The sequence below is a fragment of the Buteo buteo genome, chromosome 1, assembly GCF_964188355.1.
Source record: "Buteo buteo chromosome 1, bButBut1.hap1.1, whole genome shotgun sequence".
Lineage (NCBI taxonomy): Eukaryota > Metazoa > Chordata > Aves > Accipitriformes > Accipitridae > Buteo > Buteo buteo.
Genome location: NC_134171.1, coordinates 26,948,698 through 26,969,667, shown reverse-complemented (window position 1 = coordinate 26,969,667; position 20,970 = coordinate 26,948,698). Strand labels below are relative to the sequence as shown.

The 20,970-nt window shown below is 40.1% G+C and overlaps 1 protein-coding gene across 5 annotated transcripts in view; it reads right to left on the bottom strand.

Annotated features, from left to right (window-relative positions):
* Positions 1 to 20,970, bottom strand: part of LIMCH1 (LIM and calponin homology domains 1) — a 182,127-nt gene that overhangs the window by 57,356 nt on the left and 103,801 nt on the right. For 2 of the 5 annotated variants that reach the window (XM_075024997.1, XM_075025015.1), the window contains 6 exons: positions 18,250 to 18,356; positions 14,867 to 14,897; positions 11,701 to 11,811; positions 6,972 to 7,167; positions 2,819 to 3,068; positions 1,878 to 2,150 (listed from right to left, as the gene is read on the bottom strand). In XM_075024997.1, coding sequence (XP_074881098.1) covers positions 1,878 to 2,150; positions 2,819 to 3,068; positions 6,972 to 7,167; positions 11,701 to 11,811; positions 14,867 to 14,897; positions 18,250 to 18,356 — 968 coding nt within the window. Of the gene's footprint in view, positions 1 to 1,877; positions 2,151 to 2,818; positions 3,069 to 6,971; positions 7,168 to 7,453; positions 7,658 to 11,700; positions 11,812 to 14,866; positions 14,919 to 18,249; positions 18,357 to 20,970 lie in introns of those variants that run through there. The other 3 variants (XM_075024979.1, XM_075024988.1, XM_075025006.1) reach the window with 3 other exon arrangements.

Below are 20,970 nucleotides of genomic sequence, written 5' to 3'. Positions count from 1 at the left end.
ATAATGAGACACTAAGAAAGATGATTAAATGCTCCCCTGTATCCTAAAGTGTCACTACTAAATTCTTCCCTTCTCCTCACCCACTATTTTTCCACTTACATATACAAATAATGTTCCTTACAGACCTCTGACCCCAGTGCCTTTTCTGCTGTGTCTTCCTACAATCCCCAGGAGCAGTCTCCTACTTCACTATGGTGAAGCTTGGGCTACAAAGCTCTGCTCTTTGACCCTCAGCTGGGGCAGAAAACCAGCAGCTCCTCCTTCCTCCAGCTGCCCCTCCTTCCTCCAGCTGTCAAATTCCACAAGCTGCTTCTAGTGAGAGAAAGGAAGGAAAATGGCTTGTTATTTTTCCTCCCTTTTCCTTCAGCCCTGTCAGGGCAACAGATTGTCCAAGGAAAGAGAACCGATTTCCTGCCAAAGAACCACACATTTGATCCCATGTGCTTCTTTTGTGGAGATCAAGCCAGCAGATCAAGCACAGGGTTGGAAAAGGGACTCTCAATATAGAGAGCATCCTCCAAATGCAAATGCAAGCAGCACTATTTGTTGTGCACTGCACTGCTAGCCACAAGCTATTACTATATTTTACTACATATTACTACATTATTACCATTAATACTACAACCTTAGACTCAGAACAGGATCATACTAGTATCCTACCGGTTTATGGATTCCAGATCAGCTAGCACATTAATTGAGCCCAAAGGACTAATTTATGACAGCTAGTTCCTCCTCATTAGTATCTGGCTTTGTTAAAGTAGTACCCCACAACCACAAATAAACACTGGTTCATTACAGCTTGACACCAGTGAAGCAAACCTGAGAAGAGGACGTATGACAGCATATATACTGTGACTGTTTTATCTGCATATAGCACACCTGTATATGGCCTCAGACAAGCTTTACTGTATCTATAAACAAGCTGTATCACATAAGCGCTGTACTTTTTACTACTATATTTCAAAGCCCAGACTGTAGATCAGCATCTGCTGAACTACTCACTGTCAGGATTTCACCCCACAATCCTAAATAAAATGTTTTGGACAGGAGGACATTTGGACACTTATCGTTTAGCCAAACCATTTCAATCATTTATAAGAGCCTAGTCTTCTGACATGTTGGTTACAACTCTGCTTTGCAGGCCATCCCCATGAGAAAAAGAGATTTTTCATAAGAATCCAGTATCAGATGATGGAAAGGCATGGGCAGTGAGCCTAGCCATCATTCAGCTCTCAAGTTAAAGAACAGGAAATAACCAAATTGAACAACATCCAAAAATAAATAACACAGGTAATAAGTGAATAACTACTGATACTCCATGCCAAACTCAGTCAAATTATGATTGCTGAACTATGCCTCCATGCTTTAACTGGTACATGTGTTAACAAGCACTGTACTTTTATAGTTCCTGCCATTAAAAATAAATGCATCATTTATTAACACAGCTAAAAATATTAACCACCTAAGACGTGTGGTTCAGTAAACTAAACCATCCCATCGGCAACAAGTAAGTTTCTGAAACTTTTGCCTAAACAAGGCATTTTTAATGTACATTTATAGGTATTTTTTTATTAAATGCAAGAAAGCATTAGATGGAAGGTGACAAGCAGTCTGTGTAGTAGTTTTCTTGGAGTCTGTTTACATTACACTAAGATGATAAAATTTCTCAACACAAATGCAGTTAGCATCATACAACTCTGCAATCCACAGCTGCCATATCACAAGCCTTTTCAGACCAAGATCTTCATTAGCAATGGTGAGTGCTTAGCAGACTGGATTTTTGTTAGAAGTGAAATCACAGCAGATCAAGGAAACCCACACTTCAACCAATCCTAAAAATGTGAAGCGTGCACAATTTCCCACACTGTTGGGCTAACCTGCCATAGCGCTGGGCTGCTGACATGACCTTAATGCCAGCTTGTTCGAGTCTTCTTAACTTTCTGATCTCTTCTGCATCTTTCCCCTTGGGTGCTGATGTTTCTTTTGCACTACGTGAAGGAGACTCGTCTATGGAGTTTCCTTCATTTTGATTCAAACCTACTTGATTTTTAAGGGAGCTGGCCTCAGGAGCCATGGAGCCCACTTTCTCCTTTTCACACAGTCCCGATGCTGCATTCTGTTCTTCTTCTATGGTTTCAGGGTGGGCTTTGCTATTGAATTATACAAGGTAGTTTAATGTATGCTGTGACTGAAACATACACACTTATTTATTATAAGCACATTTTGTTGATATCAAGATGTCAAAGGATATTCTGATGAATGATCTGGAAAGATAATTATGCTCTTTAATGGAAGTTGCTTCTTAGGCCAAATCAAAAGTGAAATATCAGTTGACAAAACCAGCATGCAGAAACACATAATCACAGCTATATAAACTGTACCGGTGTATAGAATACAACATATGAATAAGTTCATTTTAAAAAAACGCAGCAAAAATATTACCTATTTTGACTGAATACATCACACATTACTTATAAGTATCATTTGTCAGTGAGTAACTGTCCTGAGAACTGAAACAGATCATCCAGAACATTTTTGTCCAGCCTTGGGTTTGAGTCAATGTCCATGGTACTTATAGTAACTGCATCTTGTCAAACACAAGCTATACGTTGCACTGTATGGTAAATACTGACATCAAGACAACGATTTTCCACTCACTGCTTTTTACCACCTTTGCCAATTGTTACAAACAATTTATCGGTACCATCTCAGCAAGAAATTTGTTACAGCTTCATACGCATTCTGAAAAGAATGAAAATTAGGCAAGCGTTACAACATCATCACTGAGGAAGGGAGAAGTTGGACAGGCTGGTCTTACCTGAAAGGTCTGTCTCCTAGTGGCGAAGTTGCCGTGCTCCAGCTCTTTCGGTACTCTTCTCGCTCAGCTTTCTTTTTCCGAAGTGGAGCAGGTACATAGAAAGTCTGATTACTCTTGTTTGGGAGGTACTGGTTAAAAGGCACAGCTGATTTGGGTTCACCGTGTGAGGTCCGCCTCGCCAACATATCATCTTTTTTCACATCTGGCATCTTTCTGTGTGGCAGGTCAGTTTCCGAGTCACTTCCTCTCCCTAGTGAGGAAGGAGAAAAAAAATCCCTTTTCTTTTCATTTTCATCCAGTTATTTTTTTAAATTATGAATCAGAGAAGACACCACTAAAAAATTACATTTAGCATGCAAACACCAAAAAATGAGGCCACTTTTACCTGTATTTATATTTTAAAATCAGTCACTGAAAGTAGTAATATCTAATATCTAATAATATCTACACAGACAGTATGCATCTTTTTCCATCGACCCTTATTTTCTACCCCTGAAAAACTCATCTTCAGCTACAGGTCACATCAAAAAACTCAGGGTCAGATTAAACCAGACTTGTCAATCACACAGGACAGCTACAGAAGCTTACCTGACTAAAGCCCAAATGACTTCTAGTTGTTTTATTTTGGACTAAGCTTCCTGATATTTACAAACCATTTAAAACACAGAAACTTAGGCAAGACTTTTCCAACTTGAAAACAAAACTCCCAAATGGTAGGACAAATACCTTAAAGAGCATTTGCAGTGGAACTGCCCTCATAGCCATTTTGGAAGCCACTTCATAGATATTCACTAGATTCCCTGCACCATCACAAGCCTTTTTAAGTAATTCACAAAGCAGCTATGTAAATAGTTCTCTCCCAGCAGTGTAACATCACCACAGGCCCTGGTTTGATGAGTGAAACGGAGCATATTCAGCCATTTCTCCCACCAGCATTCAAATCTTCTCCAAGCTTTGAGGTGTTGGATGTCTCTGGCCCTTGGCCCCTTTGCAACACTTGCATATGCAATAGCTGTTCCCCTTTTTGGGGGAAGGGGAAGCCACCCAGATTGTGTCCTCTTGCTAATTCACCACGCTAGTAAATTACTAGCTAATTCATTGAGCTACCTAAGGAACAACTGAAAACAATGAAGTCATAAAAATCACAAGTAGCTTGTGTATAATTCAAAGTGGGGGAAGGAAAAGAGGTCTAAATATGCTAGGAATGTTATTTGCAAAGAGCTTTTGCAACAGATTAAGTTATTCAATGTTTGCTTGGAGAGAGCTGAAGAAGAGTGAAAGGGAACAGTAAGAAAAGACAAGACACAATGGAAACAAGCTAGTTAGACAAAAATCATAATGCGCTTTTTGCCACAAATCTTTTGGTTGAACAATTTTGGTTAAGAGCATAGGATAACTAGCACCATGACTGGTAACATAAGTATGTCCAAACAAAAAGTGGAGACACAACCACAGAATCATGGGTGTCTGAGGATAGCTGAAGTTTGAAGACCTATAGTATCATTAGACTGAGCAGGGCCACAGAGGAGCTAAAAAAAAATAAATGAAAAGATCCCTTACTGTTATTTGCTATTCTGTTTACTCTTGACTTTGTTCTGGTGTTTATTTTTTTATCACATGAAAACCAGTCTTGAACTGGCAGACAGAAATGCTGGAATAGATAACCACAGTAGCAGAGGAAATAGAACAGACTCCTCTCCCTCATTAGTGATGTGCCTACCAGCATCCCCCAGTTGAGTGCTTCAAAGACAAACAGCTTCTTTAATTATTCATATTTTACTTGTGAAATTAATTTCAGCTCAAATTTGAAAAAAAAAAAAAAAAAGCTCTTGAAGCCAAAGCACCGAATGGAAGATGCAGCTGTGCTCTACATTTATAACCTTAACTTTGTTGTTCTGCGTTTCCAAGTAGAAGCAGCAGCAGCCAGTTTCCACAACCCGTAACAAGTTACACACCACAGACACACACAGATCCTTCATACAAGCATCCATGCACAACTGCCAGCCAAGCAGAGGACTTATTCATTCCTGAGTACATTAGCAACTCCACAGACAGGTCAGTCTGCCATTCTACTGTGTCTTAAACAAACTGTTCTGCTCAACCATTGGTTGTGTTTGCTTTTGCCAAGGGACAGGGTCTGCACAGGACACCAGAGCAGCTCCTAAACAGTGGGGCTAATCACAGGTGGCATTTGTGAAGGTAATATTACTTACTGCTTCCACCTAAACTAATCATCACCTTAGGATCACTTAAATGATCTCCATTCATTAATTTTTTTTTTCTAGGAGTGGAAGGAATCATAGTTTTATTTTGTGATCATATTATTGGGTTTGTAAAGCTCCTATCTGAATAGAGAGAAGTAACGCAAGCAGAACCTTTCCCTCCATCCAGCTTTGCATATACACTATTTCTATCAAAAACTACATGCAGCTGAGTGAAACACTGGCTGGCTGGGGCCACAGGAAGAGGTTCGACAGAAGAGAGGTCAGCCAAGCTACACCTCACCTGCAACTCTTGGAGGAGACAGCTGTGAAGTTATGGCAGCAGCAAGCAGGGAAAATGGGACATATTACAAAGGGCTGGCTGGACAAGTCATACGTGTGCACACAGCATCTGCATGCACTCTGGGTCTGGATATCATTAAAGATTAATGTTTAAGAAAAGGCTCTGTATGCTTGCACCTTATTTTGTGTTTGTTATGGACACAAGAATGTGACAAGATAGTATGTCTTAGCTGTGGCAAACAACCAACCACAAAACCTTACTAATACCTGCTAATACAGCAGAAGTTGATAGGAAGCAGCTACAGGATATATGTAACTGGCTGCCCACCAGCTCCAAGTAGGCAGGGACACTGGACACTCCTCGAGCATCCAGGATGGAGCAACACTTCTTGATTAAGACATGAGACGTGTTCCTATTTGCCAACACCACACTTTTGCCTCATTTGGGAAGGCAGAAAAATGTTTTGTAATGTGGAGACTGTGCTCTGTTCAGTGTCTGAGGGGGCATGAGGCTCTTTCTGGGAAACAGCCCCAGCACCACAGGCCACTTAGAACAGCAGAGCAGATCTTAGCCCTGCTTTCCCCACAGCTCTTTCATAACTCAGCTGTGATACCAGCTCTCCCTGCCAGCTCTTCAGCTTTAAGGAGTTCCCCATCACCTCAGGAAATCTCGCATGTGTCCGGTTATGATTAGCACCAGTTTCTTTCACACTGCCAAAAGTAGTATGAACATCTGGTTCCTACCAAAAAGTCTTTCTGCCCTTCCTTTTTGTATTAAATAAATAACATTACTAAGGAGAATTGATTCATGTGTGGAACATAACTTCATCTGATGATGAAGTTTGACTGATTCATCCATTCATCGGGAATGTAACTGCGCAGTGGGAGCCTCAATCAAGCTTCCTTTTATTCTGAACCAGAATCCTGCTCACGACAGGTAACCTAAGTGCATGCTCCACAACTATCCCTAGCAAATCCTTCCTCATCTAGCACGCTGTATTTACAAGCCTCTGGAAGCCTCTGGGAATCAGACAAGAAAGGCAGAGAAGCAGCACCCCTTCTGTAAGCCTAGAGCTGCACGTCCTCACTCAAAGGTGTACAAAGATGGGCCACAGGTCTGATACTGGGAACTATTAATTTACTCAGTTTTCTGAATACCATGAAAACAAATATGACATTTGGTAAAATGTTGTACATCAGACTTCAAAACTCTGTCAAGCATCAGACGTTTCCAAGATATTTCTATGTCATTTATCTGCCCAGGGTTTACTTAGGCAAGTATTTTATTCACTTCAATATTTCCCTTGTTCCTGTGCTTTTATTTCTTGCTCCAGCCTAGTTCATAAGTTAAAATGAGTCTGCATAACATCCTCTTACACTGTAACCCAGAAAAGCACTCTTCCCATCATAAAATTACACTGCAATGATGTAACTCATTTTCCAACGCTATGCTATCCTAACTGAGACAGACTTCAAGTAAGTTGTTGGCAAAGTCATCTAAACCTCAGGGAGCACAAATCAGCATTCACAGAGAAATTCTCCCACCAGATTAGCACGATTCAGAGGCTGTGTCCAGCTTCTGAATGGCACATTTGCTTCAGAAACATATGTCACAAGGTTATCCATGTGCCACAATGACTGGTACTTACCATCGCTGCTCCCTCTGAGCACTACATCTGGAGATGGTGTCTGCTGCGATCGGGAGCCAAAGGAGTCCAGACTGTCAAAGGAATCATCTCTGCCGTGGCGAGGTGGGGAGAGGGAATCGCTGCGTTCAGAATCCCAGCAGTCTATATAGCCACTGTCACGAATGCTGCGCTTTGGGCTCTCAATATCCTCCGTTTCCTACAGGGAAGTACAGCAGGTACTTCTTCACAAAGAAGCCACCGACATGCCCATGAGATTCATCACACATCAGCCAGCAAAGTATCCTCCCAAATACTAAAAATCTCCTCCCCAAAAAACGGTTTCCTTATTTTCTGCCCCTTCTCCCCTTCAAGACAAATGTGCAAGCTTGCAACAAACCCCAATTTTATGCTGATTAAGAGGAAACCCCGCTCATTAGATTAGTACGACGAACAGAAAAAGTTGCAACAGGCAAGTTAATAAACCGATCAAAACTGAAAGTAACCTGAAACTTGACTTGTCGTCCATAGTCCATAGCACAGGCAAAGGCACTACAACGTTAACATTGTGCCTGCATCAGGTTTAAGTCTGCTGCTTTCCGAAAGATCTCCCCCCTCCCCTTGCCCATCTATTGTAACTGGCCAGGACACCAGCAGACAGCATTTGTTGTTGCTGCTTCAGCTCGGCAAAATAATGAAGCAGTGTGCCCCAGCCTCCCTCTACCTTGAAGAGAAATTCCTGTTATGAAAGAGGGATGTCTTTCTGAAGCAATCAGCAATGAAAAATATGCAAAATGCTTTTCCTGATGCCTCAGAAGAATTCAGTTGTGCTCTTTACTCTTTGCCAGCTCCTGGCTCTGGGGGATATGAAAGCACTTGTAGCTGACCCACATGTTCAGAGCAGGGAGAACAATGGTTGTCTTTGACAGCCCTGTGATTATAAATTCTTTCCAGTGCAAGCAGCACATACTAAAACACTGAAACTCCAGCAGAGGAAAAGGTCAATAGAAGCCATCCTCACCCTTGCATTATAATAAATTCCTTGTTTTAGACAGTGTCTTAACATTAATTACAATCGCACAGGCTTAGAAAAAACAAAAATAAACTACGTTTATTCAAAGATAAATCTGTTTTTTTCTCCCCAGACAGTAAGTAAAGTCAGAGATGTGGGTGCCATTAACAGACTGACATTTTGCGACCCAAAGAGACTGGAATGTGATTTTTTTTCCTTTCTTTTTTTTCCCCCCGAAGCATTTGAATATTAATTCCTAATTAAGAAGCACCCCCTGCTTACCACTAGCTGGAGCACAATGGCTATATGTTGAGCACAGGTCCCACTGTCCCTTACTGCTAAGGTTTTACCTGTTACTAGTACTGCCAATGAGAAGATCAATCAAGAACAACACAGTACGCTATGGCAGGCCACCTCCCCACAAGAAAGGAGAAGTGATGGAGAGAGGAGAGTCCTGCAGTACACTCCAAAGCTTCCATGCTGGAAAAGAGGGAGGCTCGAAGCAAGACTGAGAGATCAGGCCCAACGTCCTGCAGACTTTTCAGGAAGAAGGCTTAATTAGTGCCACTCACTATTACTCTGCCAAAATACCACATTAAGGGCAGCCGCAAAGGTCGCCTAAGGCCAAGCTAAACTGTGGTAATGTCATTAAGTAACCTCACTGCAAATTGAAGTGAAAGTATTTTCTAAAAACAAATAAAATACATCTAACGAAGTCATAATTGAATCCTATGTAATTTCGTCCCCCAGTCCTGCTTAGTAAACTAAAATACTGATAGAAACGCTAGACAACAAAGATCCGTCTCCCTGAAATCTGCATGAGTTACACACTTCCAAGAACAAATCTAAAAATCCTACCAAAATCCCGTTTGTGACATGATCCAAAAATCTTTTTAAAAATCCAAATTCCCTAAATCCCCTCATCCCTTCATACCAATCAGCTATTCTCAATCCTCAGGCACACTTCCATTTTCCTAAATTACTGTATTTGAATGACACAGAACTGCTCAGCAGTTACAGGGACTTAAACTTGGGCAAGGAGCCCCATCCTGCATTCACTATCTCCCAGAGTTTGAAAACAGTCCAATTGTGAACTAATGAGTTCTGCAGACACTACTTTCAAAGGCCTGTTGATGTTAATTTTGCATGCCGCTCACCAGGAATTAGGAGGCAGGCACCAGGATGGGATCTTAGACTTCTGTAAACATGTTCTTTACAGCCTTCCCCTTGGCAAAGCTACTCTTCCAGCCCAGTGCCGTCTCACAGACGGGTACTTGTCCTGCCTTGAAGAAATGTCATCTCGCAAATGTTATCAGTGGGAAAGTGGTTATCTGCACGACTGATAACACCGTAACATGACACACAACAGCACATTAGTCTTTCATACTATCTAATTAAAAACACAGTATGTCACTGAGTGGTAGTAAAAGTGTGATTGCCAAATACAAGATGTGTTTCTCCAGGAAGTTCCACCCACTAAATATAATCAAAAAGTCATGGATGTTTTGTCATTGGGAACGTCTAGCTTAAAAGTAAAGAAGAATGCGTATCCAAATAGTTAATGAAATTAAAAACAGAGTAGCATGAATAAAATTAGAAATGAATAGCCCTTTCAGTATGAGAAGTAGAAAAAGATGAGTCCGAGACAACTTACATCCAAGCTGCCTTTTGATTTGCTTATTAAAAAAGGAGGGCAGAGAGGATTTATAACAGAAGAACTAAACCAGACTGAATTTATGGTCGATTTAATTATTAAATTCTGTGGAAAAAAATGCCAGTAGAGAATGTGATAAAGTGTCTTTTCATCACTCGAGCACAGCTATAAAGAACATCAGAGTGTTGCACAGCATGATTAACATGTTCTATTTTACAACCAAATCCTCTTCAAATGCAGTAACAGACAAGCCCACAATTGCCAATGGGAAATACTGCAGGGGTACAGGAGTAGGGAGGTGACCTTAAAATAAGTCGCCAGCAGCCTTCGTACCAGCACCACCTCAACAAGACTTTTCAGGACTGCAAAGCGCTCTGTTTTTACGTTAAAGGAATATATAGCTTTCAGCTTTTATGAGATCTCTACTCTGCTCCCAGCTCCAACATCTGCAACAAATCAAGTCCCAGCCTCTTGCTTTTGTCCTCGACCTGCAGTGTTCTGCACTGCCCAGCCAGGCGCTCCACAGTCATCAGCTCCCCACAGAATGCTGCCTTTTGGCCCCAGCCTACTTTATCCCACAAAAGGGCTCAAGATAGACCTCCAAAATGCTCTGATGATTAGTTTGATGGCTAAACATCACCTGGAAAAAGAAGAGCCTCGTGCTGTGAGATTAAACATTAAAAAATAAACCATGATGCCATGCAGCACTAACATGACAGCAACCTGCACTTTGGGAATTTTTCTGCGCTAGCTCCCTTGTCTGTCTTTGTTTCACCTTTCAGACTCTTTGCAGTGGGGACTGCTCCTTCCCGCATCTTCTGTTTGGCAATAATTCAAGTATTAACTTCATTTCTTTACTGCTTAGGCTCAGTCATAGCACTCATGAGTGGCAAAGTCCCACGTGATTAGCACAGGTCATTTCAAATGAAGACCGAAATAAACCACTACAGAGAAGCAGGATGTTCTCTTTTCCTCTCCATTTCCACCTGCTTGTTCACAGGAACTGGGCTCACAAACAGTGATTTACCCATCTAGTTAAGGCTCTCTGGTCACACCAGGGTGTAGGAACTGCTATCAGTCAGCCAAGTATTTCCTCTCCGGTGGCAATCCGGTGCTGGCCCTCTGAGATCCCAGAATGAAGCGCTGCAGCTGGTGCAGATGCAGTAGCACAGACCTCAAGGAGAGTAAAGAGTCTCCCATGGTCCCCGAACCCTACTGCCTGTGGTGACTTGGTTGTTAAATGAGATGGGGAGGGAGTAGCAGGCACGGAGCTCTCTGTGGGCTGAAGAATATATCTGCACGGCCTTTCCTGAGCAGTATGTCCGACACATGTGATGCTAGCACCAGGTGCTGATGTCTTCTTACATGCCTGCTCCTTGCCCCTTCCATCCCCAGTAAACACATGCTTGGATATCAACGCTAACCATTACTGAGGTTAAGTGTCTCATGTCGAGGTTCAGGGCATGCTGGAGCGTTCAGCCAGAAGTCCCCAAACCACCCTACAGCAATCACAACTTTTCCTTTCCAGCAGAGCTCAGCTCATCATAAACCACCAAATATGATTTCAGCAAGAATTTGGAGCTTGGCAAAACACAGATTCATCATAACTATGCCCTTGGTGAAACATAATCTCCTCCTTCTACCCTTCAGCTTTATTTAGATATTTTGGTTTGATGCTTTATGTTGCAATTTAAAAACAGAAGAGCTGCCCATGAGACTGAATGTTTTAAAGAAGAAAAATCTCTGCTCCTGTGAGTCCTGCCACCTCAGTTTTGAATCTCAGCTCTTCTACCTGAAATTCTGTGTCATAAATGAAAATAATTCAAACCAAAATATATGAAGATGACAGACCCATGTGACAATTCTAAAGCCCTGTTTTGACATCATGTGCTGCATCACTGATATCACCACAAAGCTGGCTGCTTTGATTCACGTTCATACCAGAAACATTTTCAAAGAAGGTAGCGTTTTACCAAGTAATTTTTACTCCAGATCCCCACTTCTCTCATATTTAGCAACAAACAGGTTATTTATGGGAGTAATAATTCGAATGAAATTTCCATTCCCAAAACGTAACAAAAAGATACCTTTCTCATTTGTGCCAGCAAACCTTCAAACTCCTTCAGGTTCAGGGTTGATCCACTATATGACGTGCAGCTGTTTGCCGCTTTCCCTAGCCAATAAATGGTGACTAATACCTGCAGAAGTTAATAAGAATTAATTGAAGCCATCTACACACTTAGCTAAATTTACATCCCTTCAGCATCTCTCATTTATTCTAAACTGCACAGCAGCACAAGATTTTGTTATAAATTGGAATTGAAAGGGAAGTGTCTGTCAATGGTTAAAAATAAATATGGTGGGTAACTATGCAAATGTAAACAGTCCTACAGAATACATAAGTTAACACATTATTTTCCTGGTATTTTTATAAGAAAATGAAACTGTCATGTCTGCCTAGAAAATAAACACCAAAAATAAATCTGAATAGAAAAACCAGACAAGATATTTGAAACTGTACAGAAGACACACTTATAAATGTATCTGTTTGTAAATCCAATAGGAAAAAAGTCCCTAAAAAGTACTAATACTAGTGGTCACTAATTAAAACCATTAAGACTAATGGAATAAATATAACATCTGAAATGTGTGCCTGCCTATTTCAAGAACAGAAAAGGTAGTTCCATTTTTAATCATCTTAAAGTAATTAACCAGACAACACAGGAACATTTACTTCCAGGCTTCTGCTAGCTTAAGAAATGCTTAGCCCAAGATTAATCAAAAGCCATGAGCACCTGGTTGTTTCTATCAGACTAAAGCGGAAAGAGTTAGCGGTTTTATTCAAGTTCTGACTTGATGCCTCTCCGTAACTCAAGTCACTTCAAAACTAGTGTGGAAAAAAAGTCAAGAATTGCTCTTGCAAATGTTTATATACCCTCTTACTCCTTTAGGCAGCAAAGAAATCTGATCTGACGCTGCTGGTGTTGCACTTGTTTTAGGAAAGGAGAAATTAAGATGCTCAGGATGGTCAAATCCAACACCTCCAAAACTGGTGATATTTATATCATGCAGGGAAAGCAAACAGTCCTCTGCAGTCACATATGTCTCCACTTAAAGCAACGTCTTTAATGGTACCTGTGCAGCAGCAATTTGGACTGGAAACTGATCATCAAAGGCAATTCAGTTCAATGTTTTGCACTGGTTAAAAATGCCAAACCATCACCTCAGAACTTAGGCCTTTTTCTCATTTAATGCTCATTATTTTGGCATATTCCGTGACACTGCAAAGTATTTAAAACTGCAGAAAAAACAGGAAGTATTTTCATGTGGAAAGGATGTGCAACCAATAACAAATAATAGTCGACATTAGCTGTCTTTTTCAAAAAAGTTAAATAAACTGAAATATAGTAGTTAATGTTTTGATGGGACAGGGCCATAGAATTCATACTATATAGTGAACTAAAGAAAATAGGACTAGGAGAAATCCCACGGAGGCGCTGGGGACAGACATCTCTGTCAGACTCTTCTTTCCTAAAACATCCACCCACATTCCTCCGGTGCCTCCTCCTCAGTCACATATGCTAGACTTCTGATTAGCCTTTTCTCATCAACTTTCTCTAACATCCCCATATTTCATTTAAGTGTGATGTCCAAAATCACACACAGCACTCCAGCTGAGGCCCTGCCAGAAAAGGATACAGCATGCGTCATACAGACCCCCTGTTTAAAAACAACTGTGGTGCATAATGTAAAATATATTTTATATATATAGTTTATATTTTCCTTTAGTTTATAAATAATATACACGCCATGACATAACTGAATAACATTTTTGATAAAGTTCAGAAATTTTCCCCTTGTTTTTAAAATTACATAGAAATTGATACTACTGTGCTGAGGGAAAGGAGGTGCTTTCGCCAATACTGATTTTTTTGTCTTCAAACAACCTTTATCTGAGCTGTTTTCCTTCAACCAGCACTACTCAACAAATTTATGTAAAAAATTCTTACAGTACATGTTCTCAAGTTAAGTGAAAACACTTGGAAATACAGTATTCCTAGCAACCAGGAAACTGTCCAATTCATTTTGCCATTCAGTTCTCTGATGAAGGTTGTGGTATTTTTATTTATTTATGCTAGCATTTGATCACTTTCTCTCTTCTTCCTTTCTTCATCCACTTTTTTTTTCTCCCCAAATAATGTCACATTTGCAAGCAATTCTGACTGGCTGCCGGCCGAGGTTGCAGGATCATGCACCTGGAAAGCATATATTGCCTACAAGCACACTGTGGAGGATACTTTTGAAACTTTATCTTTAAACCAATACATCTGTACAAAGATATTTAGCCAGTGCCCACAAGAGTGCTAATATGCCAAAGCTGAACTCCTCCCCTACAACTTTGTGTGCTGGATGCAGAAGATATTACTCTAATGATGATGGGAAAGACAGGATGAAATAATCTGGGGGGGGAGGTGTTGGTGGTTTTTATTATTTTTTACCTGCAGTCATGATTACTGGCTTGCAAAGTTATTAGGAAAAGTCTTGGCATTTCCTAGCCATTTACAGGGATGTGAGCCAAATATAAAATTGAATTTATAGCAGTTTACAGCTGACTAAGGACAGACAGCTTGCTAGGCTTTAGGAGAGTAACTAACTACGAGACCAGCAAAGTTTAGCCATTTTCTTTTCCACTTAACAATTACAGGATCCATTACCATTGCCGTTACTTTAAATTAACAAGAAATTGAAGTTAAATGGAATTAGCCTTTCTGGGGAAACACTCATTTGTTTGGAAGAACAATGAGAAAGCTAGCAAATCTGATAGTAAAGACTTGCATCCAGATCTAAAGATCATTTTGATTAATTTTAAGTGCTTTGTGCAAACATACTTTATGCCTATATATTTATGAAAGGCTACAAAAGCGTAACTTCGTGGTTGAGTCAGACCGTTCCCAGTGAAAACCACAATGGACAGCACAGAGATCGCATTATTTATCCCTTATCTAAGAAAAGACAAACATTCTTCATATTATTTCTGTTGTAAGGCTCCTCTGCCATACCAGCTCTACCTAAATTTCCAGTAGAACCTGATTAGGTTTGTACACAGAACAACTTTTCAGCAATACTTATCTGTACTCAGTTTTTACTGACATAATTGCTGCTCAGGCCAAATACAGGATTAACCAGACAAAAGAAAAAAAAAAAAAAAACAAACCGCAAACCCCAAAAAAACCCTCCAAGTGATGTACTTACATTTTTCAGCTTCCTACTATAGTCAATGTTCCTGGTTGCACACATACACACACAAAAAAAAAGAGGAAAAAAAAATTAATCAGAAAGCAGGCACACTTTCCAAGAGCGTGTATGCAGCAGATCACATTTTCCCTAACAAAAGCCTGCAGAACGCTTCTGCTGGCTGGAAACAGATGAAAGCTAAGAAGATGTAGTTCACACATTCATTTATTCATAACGTGGGAGTATTTTGTCACCATTACTTCAATCATTAAATTAGAATTCTGGAGGTACAAAAAGAAAATGCATTTATAACGGTCCCCCAGTAAAGTAGGACAGTGCCGAAAATATTTCCCTGAAACAAGTTGCCGATTTCTTCAAAAAAGACGACGAAAGTCCTCACTACTAAAATGCGTCCTGCAGTAATCCAACAGTCAGGTTCTGCTCTGTGATAAATCATGCAACCCATACAGATTCTGGAAGCAACTGAACATGCATAGGAGCCTGAGGAAATCATCACCACACATTAAGGAAATAGAGCAGGTGCTTCTGTGGAAATAAGCATCACAAAGAACAAAGTAGATGGGTGAAGTAACAAAGATCCTGCCAGTTACAACAGAGCCTGCTGTGGAAAACATATTTATTTTTTGAATGTATACTCAAGCACTCAGACTGGACATTGGCATCCTTCTCAATTTTTTTTTACCAATGTTCAAAGGGTGGAAGTTTTATGTGAGAAACAACAAAGCACTAAGTTTGTGCAAACATAAACAGCATTTCAAAATTCAGCAAAGAAACCACTAAAAAAGAATAGAGGAAATGTGCATCACATTCAGGTGCTGAAAAATAAATAAGATTACTTCAGATTTAGAAAAGATTGTCTCCCAATTATTTATAATGGAATTGCCTTCTACTATAACAGTAAGTTCACTCCAGCATTAAAGGTTACCTGACCAAAACAAAAATAAATGTACTTAAATCTGTGAGAACAACAAAAAGCCCAAATACAGGCAATGCTAAAACAAAGTATTTTTGATAACATCTTTTTTAAGCCAGAATTTTATCCACCAATACCCCCATACTAAGAAAAAGAAAACAGTCCTACTTTTTTTCTTAACAAAATAGCAGTGGAAAAGAGTCTTGTTTAACAAGTCAGGAAGAAATTCTTTACAGCATTAGCTCATAACTTTTATAAGCTGAATGATCCAAAAAAAATAGATCTAATGCATACCTCAACTAACATCTATATGAAAAAAAACTGGTTAAAAATATCATTATCTTAATCATGTGCAATAATGTCATATTCATCCTTTACCACAGAACAAATACCACTTTTACCATGTTTAAAAAATAATCCAAAAGTCTTCAAAGAGGGGGGAAAAAAAAAATCACCTTCATGCTTTGGGAACTAGCTAGCAGAAGACAGTCTCGAACATAGTTCTCTACAACAGTCATGGACTTGGCTTGTACACCTCAACTCAGTTACTCAGCGTGAACTTGGACAGCGCTAGGAAAACATTTGGCTCATTTCCACAGCTGCTTTCTCTGAAGAGTTGATGGGGGAAAAAAAATCCATGCCAGTGAGACACTTCACATCTATCTAGCATCATATTCAGCAGAAGGCCAAGCCAGCTCCGCAGAGTTTATTACTCCTGGTTTAACTTGCTTATGTGCTGGACAGCTCTCCTTGGAGCTCCATGCTCGTCCCAGCCTTCAACCTGCCTCCTCTGAGATACTCCACCATCCTCAACCCAAAAAGATCAAGCTTCTTATCAGAAAGACTCTTTCTCTCTGGTTTCATTCTCCTAATGGAGATTAGGGTTTTATATGGAGATTAGGGATTGTTTTGCGATTCTCTTCAGCCACTCATTGTCATGATTTTACAGGACGTCGTAAGAACCTCTTTCATTGCAATATTACCAGATTTAGAAGAAATAAGTTACATGGCCCCCTCTCACTGGTATGTACAGGCGAGAAGAACCTCATATTAGAGCCAGAAACTTGGAAAGAAGCAAAAAGTGGGATACTATTCCTTAAAAAAAGGCAAGTGGCCAATTCAATTTTCAGAACCTTTGAATTTTCCCAGACAATGCCTGAACACCATGAAAACTTGCCCAACTTCCACTGCCAGAAGGGAAAAAAACAGAATGCCGCTGAAATTTAGTAAATTGTTTCCATATACTTTTCTAAAACAGGTATGTCTGACCAGGATTTCATTAGTGATCTTTTTAGCCAAATGAAACAAGGCCATTCAATGAACTCAGCAGCATTTGCTTGTCTGTAGAGTAATAACTTCTTAATATTACGCATGATAGACCCAAAATTTTCAAGAAAACTTCTAAATAACAGCAATTACAAATTTTGTTGATTTTATGAAAGTGTGGGGTGCTCTTGCTCTTGGTGGGTAGGGAGCTTGATTACCATTAATATAAACAAGAGAAAAATACAGTCTGATTGCTTCTGTTCCTCTAGTCAATGATGAAAAAATCTTCCCTGAAAGGGACAACAGTTTCTATTTATGACTTCAATCTCTGACTATATGGACTTTTATTCAAGCCTGCTCTGTGTGACCTTAGGCAAGTCAGTAATTCTTTCTGTGCCAGTTTCACATCTATATTTTTAATCACTTTGTGGGGTGAAATGCTGAAAATACAAGCATTGGAGTCTAAGCACCTAGTACTCTTTGCAGTGAGGGATGTGCACATACCAGGGCTAAAAGGCTGCCAATTAAAAGAAGGTTTAAAAAAAAATAATCAATTTGCTCCCACAAAAAAACATGAATTGGTTATTAGGAAGGAGAACCTCTTAATATATGTGTGGTAGTAGGTGTGTGACCTTGGTTAAAAAGTATCTAAACTGTGGCATTTCTAGTCCACACAGTTCACACACAGACATTCTCAGCCCAAGTATCATGTCCCAGCCTACAGCTCTTGTTAGGAAATAAACAGACTGTGCTCATGTCTGCACCTTGTAGAGTTTGAGAAGCCTATAAATGTCCTATAATGCATCTTCAAAACAGTTTAATCTGAAATAACAGAGCTGTGATTTTTCTCCCCAGCCTACATAGTTCATTAGTTGGACAGACAAAAAAGAATGCCATCAATTTAGACTCAGGAAAACCCCTAAATCCCACAGAATCTCACTGCCTAACTAAAACAGTATTTTAAAAGAGCTGTGGTTGATCTCTCTGGGAAAAATAACAGCCCTTAGAGAAAGCCTGTTGAAGAGAACAATGTATTCTTCCCAGCGCTGAAGGTTTGTCAAACCTCAGCTTCCTATTTGCTTTATTCAAATGACAATATGAGCAGATGAGCATAGCCTCTTGCTCATCCTTAAATATTTACTATTGCATCACATGCGTCTGAGGTTGTAACATACTAATCGTAAACTGCTGTTGTACTTACTTGATGGTCACTCTGTTTGATGTGTCCTGCAGATCACCAGGATCAAAAAGCTGAGATTCTTTAAGTCCCAGCTCTTTGCAGCCTCTTAAGAATAAGATGATATTATCCTGAAAAGAGACAAAACAAACAAAAAAAAGCTTTTAACTCTTTGTCACTGAAAAAAATAACCCTACGGAACCAATCTCTCCCTAACAGCTCACAAATAGTCATATCATCAGCTAGATGAAGAACCAAAGACATTTCCAGTCACATAATTTAAGAAGTCAGTATAGGTTTTGTTTGAAAACCAGATAAATATGAAACTTTTTTTTTTTAAAGATATGTAACTGCAACAAGCTTGTTGACTTCTCTCTTTCCAACCCCAAATGTTGGCAACTTCTTTAACTGAAAAAACCCTGCTAATTTCCCCACCTACTGCTTGCAGGCTGCCAACACAACTTCAGCACGTTACAGGGCAGAAAATGCTTGATTTCTGAAGGGATCGGTAAGGGTAGATATGAAACAGCCCACCACCATTTAAACAAGCAGTTTGTTCAGAAAACATTTTGCATGTCGGTACGAACAAGCCAGTTACTCCTAGTTAATACAACCGGTCTCTCGCCTCTCCAACCTTAAGCAGCCAGAAGCCACTGGGAAAAGAGGTAGGTGCCTTCTCCCCAAATAAAATGCTTGAAGCTACGCTTTATGTGACCACTGTCTGGAAGAAGAGACAACACCAATTTTGTAACACTTTTCATGGAGGATTTACACTTTTCAGAGTGTAAAAAAATAAATCAGTAACTAAGAGAAATTAAGCACAAACTGATACAAGTCTCTTTCAAACCAAACACGAGTGATGACACATGGGTTTGCACCGAGGGGATCATATCTGTATGTGTGCAGAGACATTTAATATATGTTTTATACTTACTTACACATATGCATGGACACCACCCCCCTTTTACAGAACCAGTGAATCTTTCTTATGCAGATAAATCTTGAAGGTCAGTAGAGAACAAGTTTTCAGATATACACATTGCTAGATCAGCAACTGCAACGGTAGATGTGTGGACAAGCAAAGATATTACGTACAGCTTGATATTCTCTGAGGCCTCTCATCTCAAACCTCCCACCGGAGGTAAGCTGCCACATGAAGAGTTAGAGAGGAGCAGAGCCACAGCGTGTGGCAGAGACCTTCCATTTTGGTAAAAACTGGGAAGCAGAGGAGCCTGGGCAGCATCAGCTCTTGCCCACCCCGGGTGAGAGAGCAGGACCGGCGAGGAGGGCTCTCCCCACATCTGCTCCCAGGCCTTTGTTTGGGTGGCACGGCCATAGCTCGGCGAGAGCAGCCCTGTTTATTCTGCCGGGGCGCAGCGATCAGCATGCTAATCGCTGCGGCTCTCTGCATGCCAACGCTCTCGCACACAAAGCTCGCTGTCACCAGCCACACCACAAAAAAAATAGGGACTTGGAAATTTAGAGGAGTCCAAATCTCCCTGACTGAAACTTAACAGCTCTGGAGGGGAGCCAGGGGGAAGGAACAGCAGTCGAGACAGCAGAGAGCCCATAACCCAGAGAGACAGCATCATTCATGACATGAAAAGATGCTTGTAAAATTCCCCATCTGGCTTATTGTTTGCATTATAATTTTTCCAACTGCAACGTGAGTTAACTCTTGTGTTTAGGCTTTGATGGAGGATAGTTCTGGTCAATTCCAAATGGTGGGGTGAGCGATGTGTAAGTCTAATAAAAATGCAAAAGCTTTAAAAAACAAAGTTCCTAACAATATTTCCTAATAAAAATATACAGGACACAGTAACCTAATAGATTAAGAAAACCACTGAAGTGGGGGGAACTCCAGGGATAACTAATTGCACCCATCTCTATGCCAAAAGTTCACATCCAAGTTATGATAAGCAGTAACAAAAATATCAGCCATTTGGCAGCCATGTAGTTTGGAAACTCAGTTCTTCTGTTGATGAACAAATGCCTACTTCTCAAAAAAAACAGTGTCACAACCCTATGCCTGTTTTTGTACATGCTTTTATTTTGATGGTCATCATAAAAATAACATTTGCCAACAGTCACTAACACCATCACCCAAACAATTCCTCAGAAAGCTGGTATCATGTATGGGCACGAATAACGATGCATGCTAACAAGATGCAATCAGTGAGCACTGAAAGAAGTTTTTGCTTTTGGTAACAATCTCATAGGTTTTATTTCCCAATGGTCCTAAATATGGCAGTTTGTTTAAAAGGATTAAAAAAAAAAACCAAACCAAACAGATTGGTTTCAAGTGACAGACATTCAGGTAAACCCACCTAGGCTGCCCATCTCCAAGCCAAAATGTATCTCATACTACTGCAAAACTAAACTTTTCCTGGTTTGCTCCAGTCCAGTTGGAATTCGTATTTGTTAGTTCTATGAAGACACTGGAGAACAACACTCCTAAGCCACTAAAAGGAGAAAGGAGTCTTATCATTAAGACCCAGCTCCCAGCAAAGCTTTCTCTCAGGATTAGGACACATTGCACTAGCCAAGTGCTAGTTTCTTCAGTTCTCAGAAAATTTTGCTTACGTTTTTTGAAATTACAGTTCCATACTTGTTTGCTGTTAACTACTCATTTTTTGTAGTCACCTATTCTAAAGTGCCACTCCTTTGCTGCTATGAAGAAACTCAAAAAAAAAAAAAAAGGCTTACAAGCAGCAATATATATAAAACATGCTTACCTTAAATAAG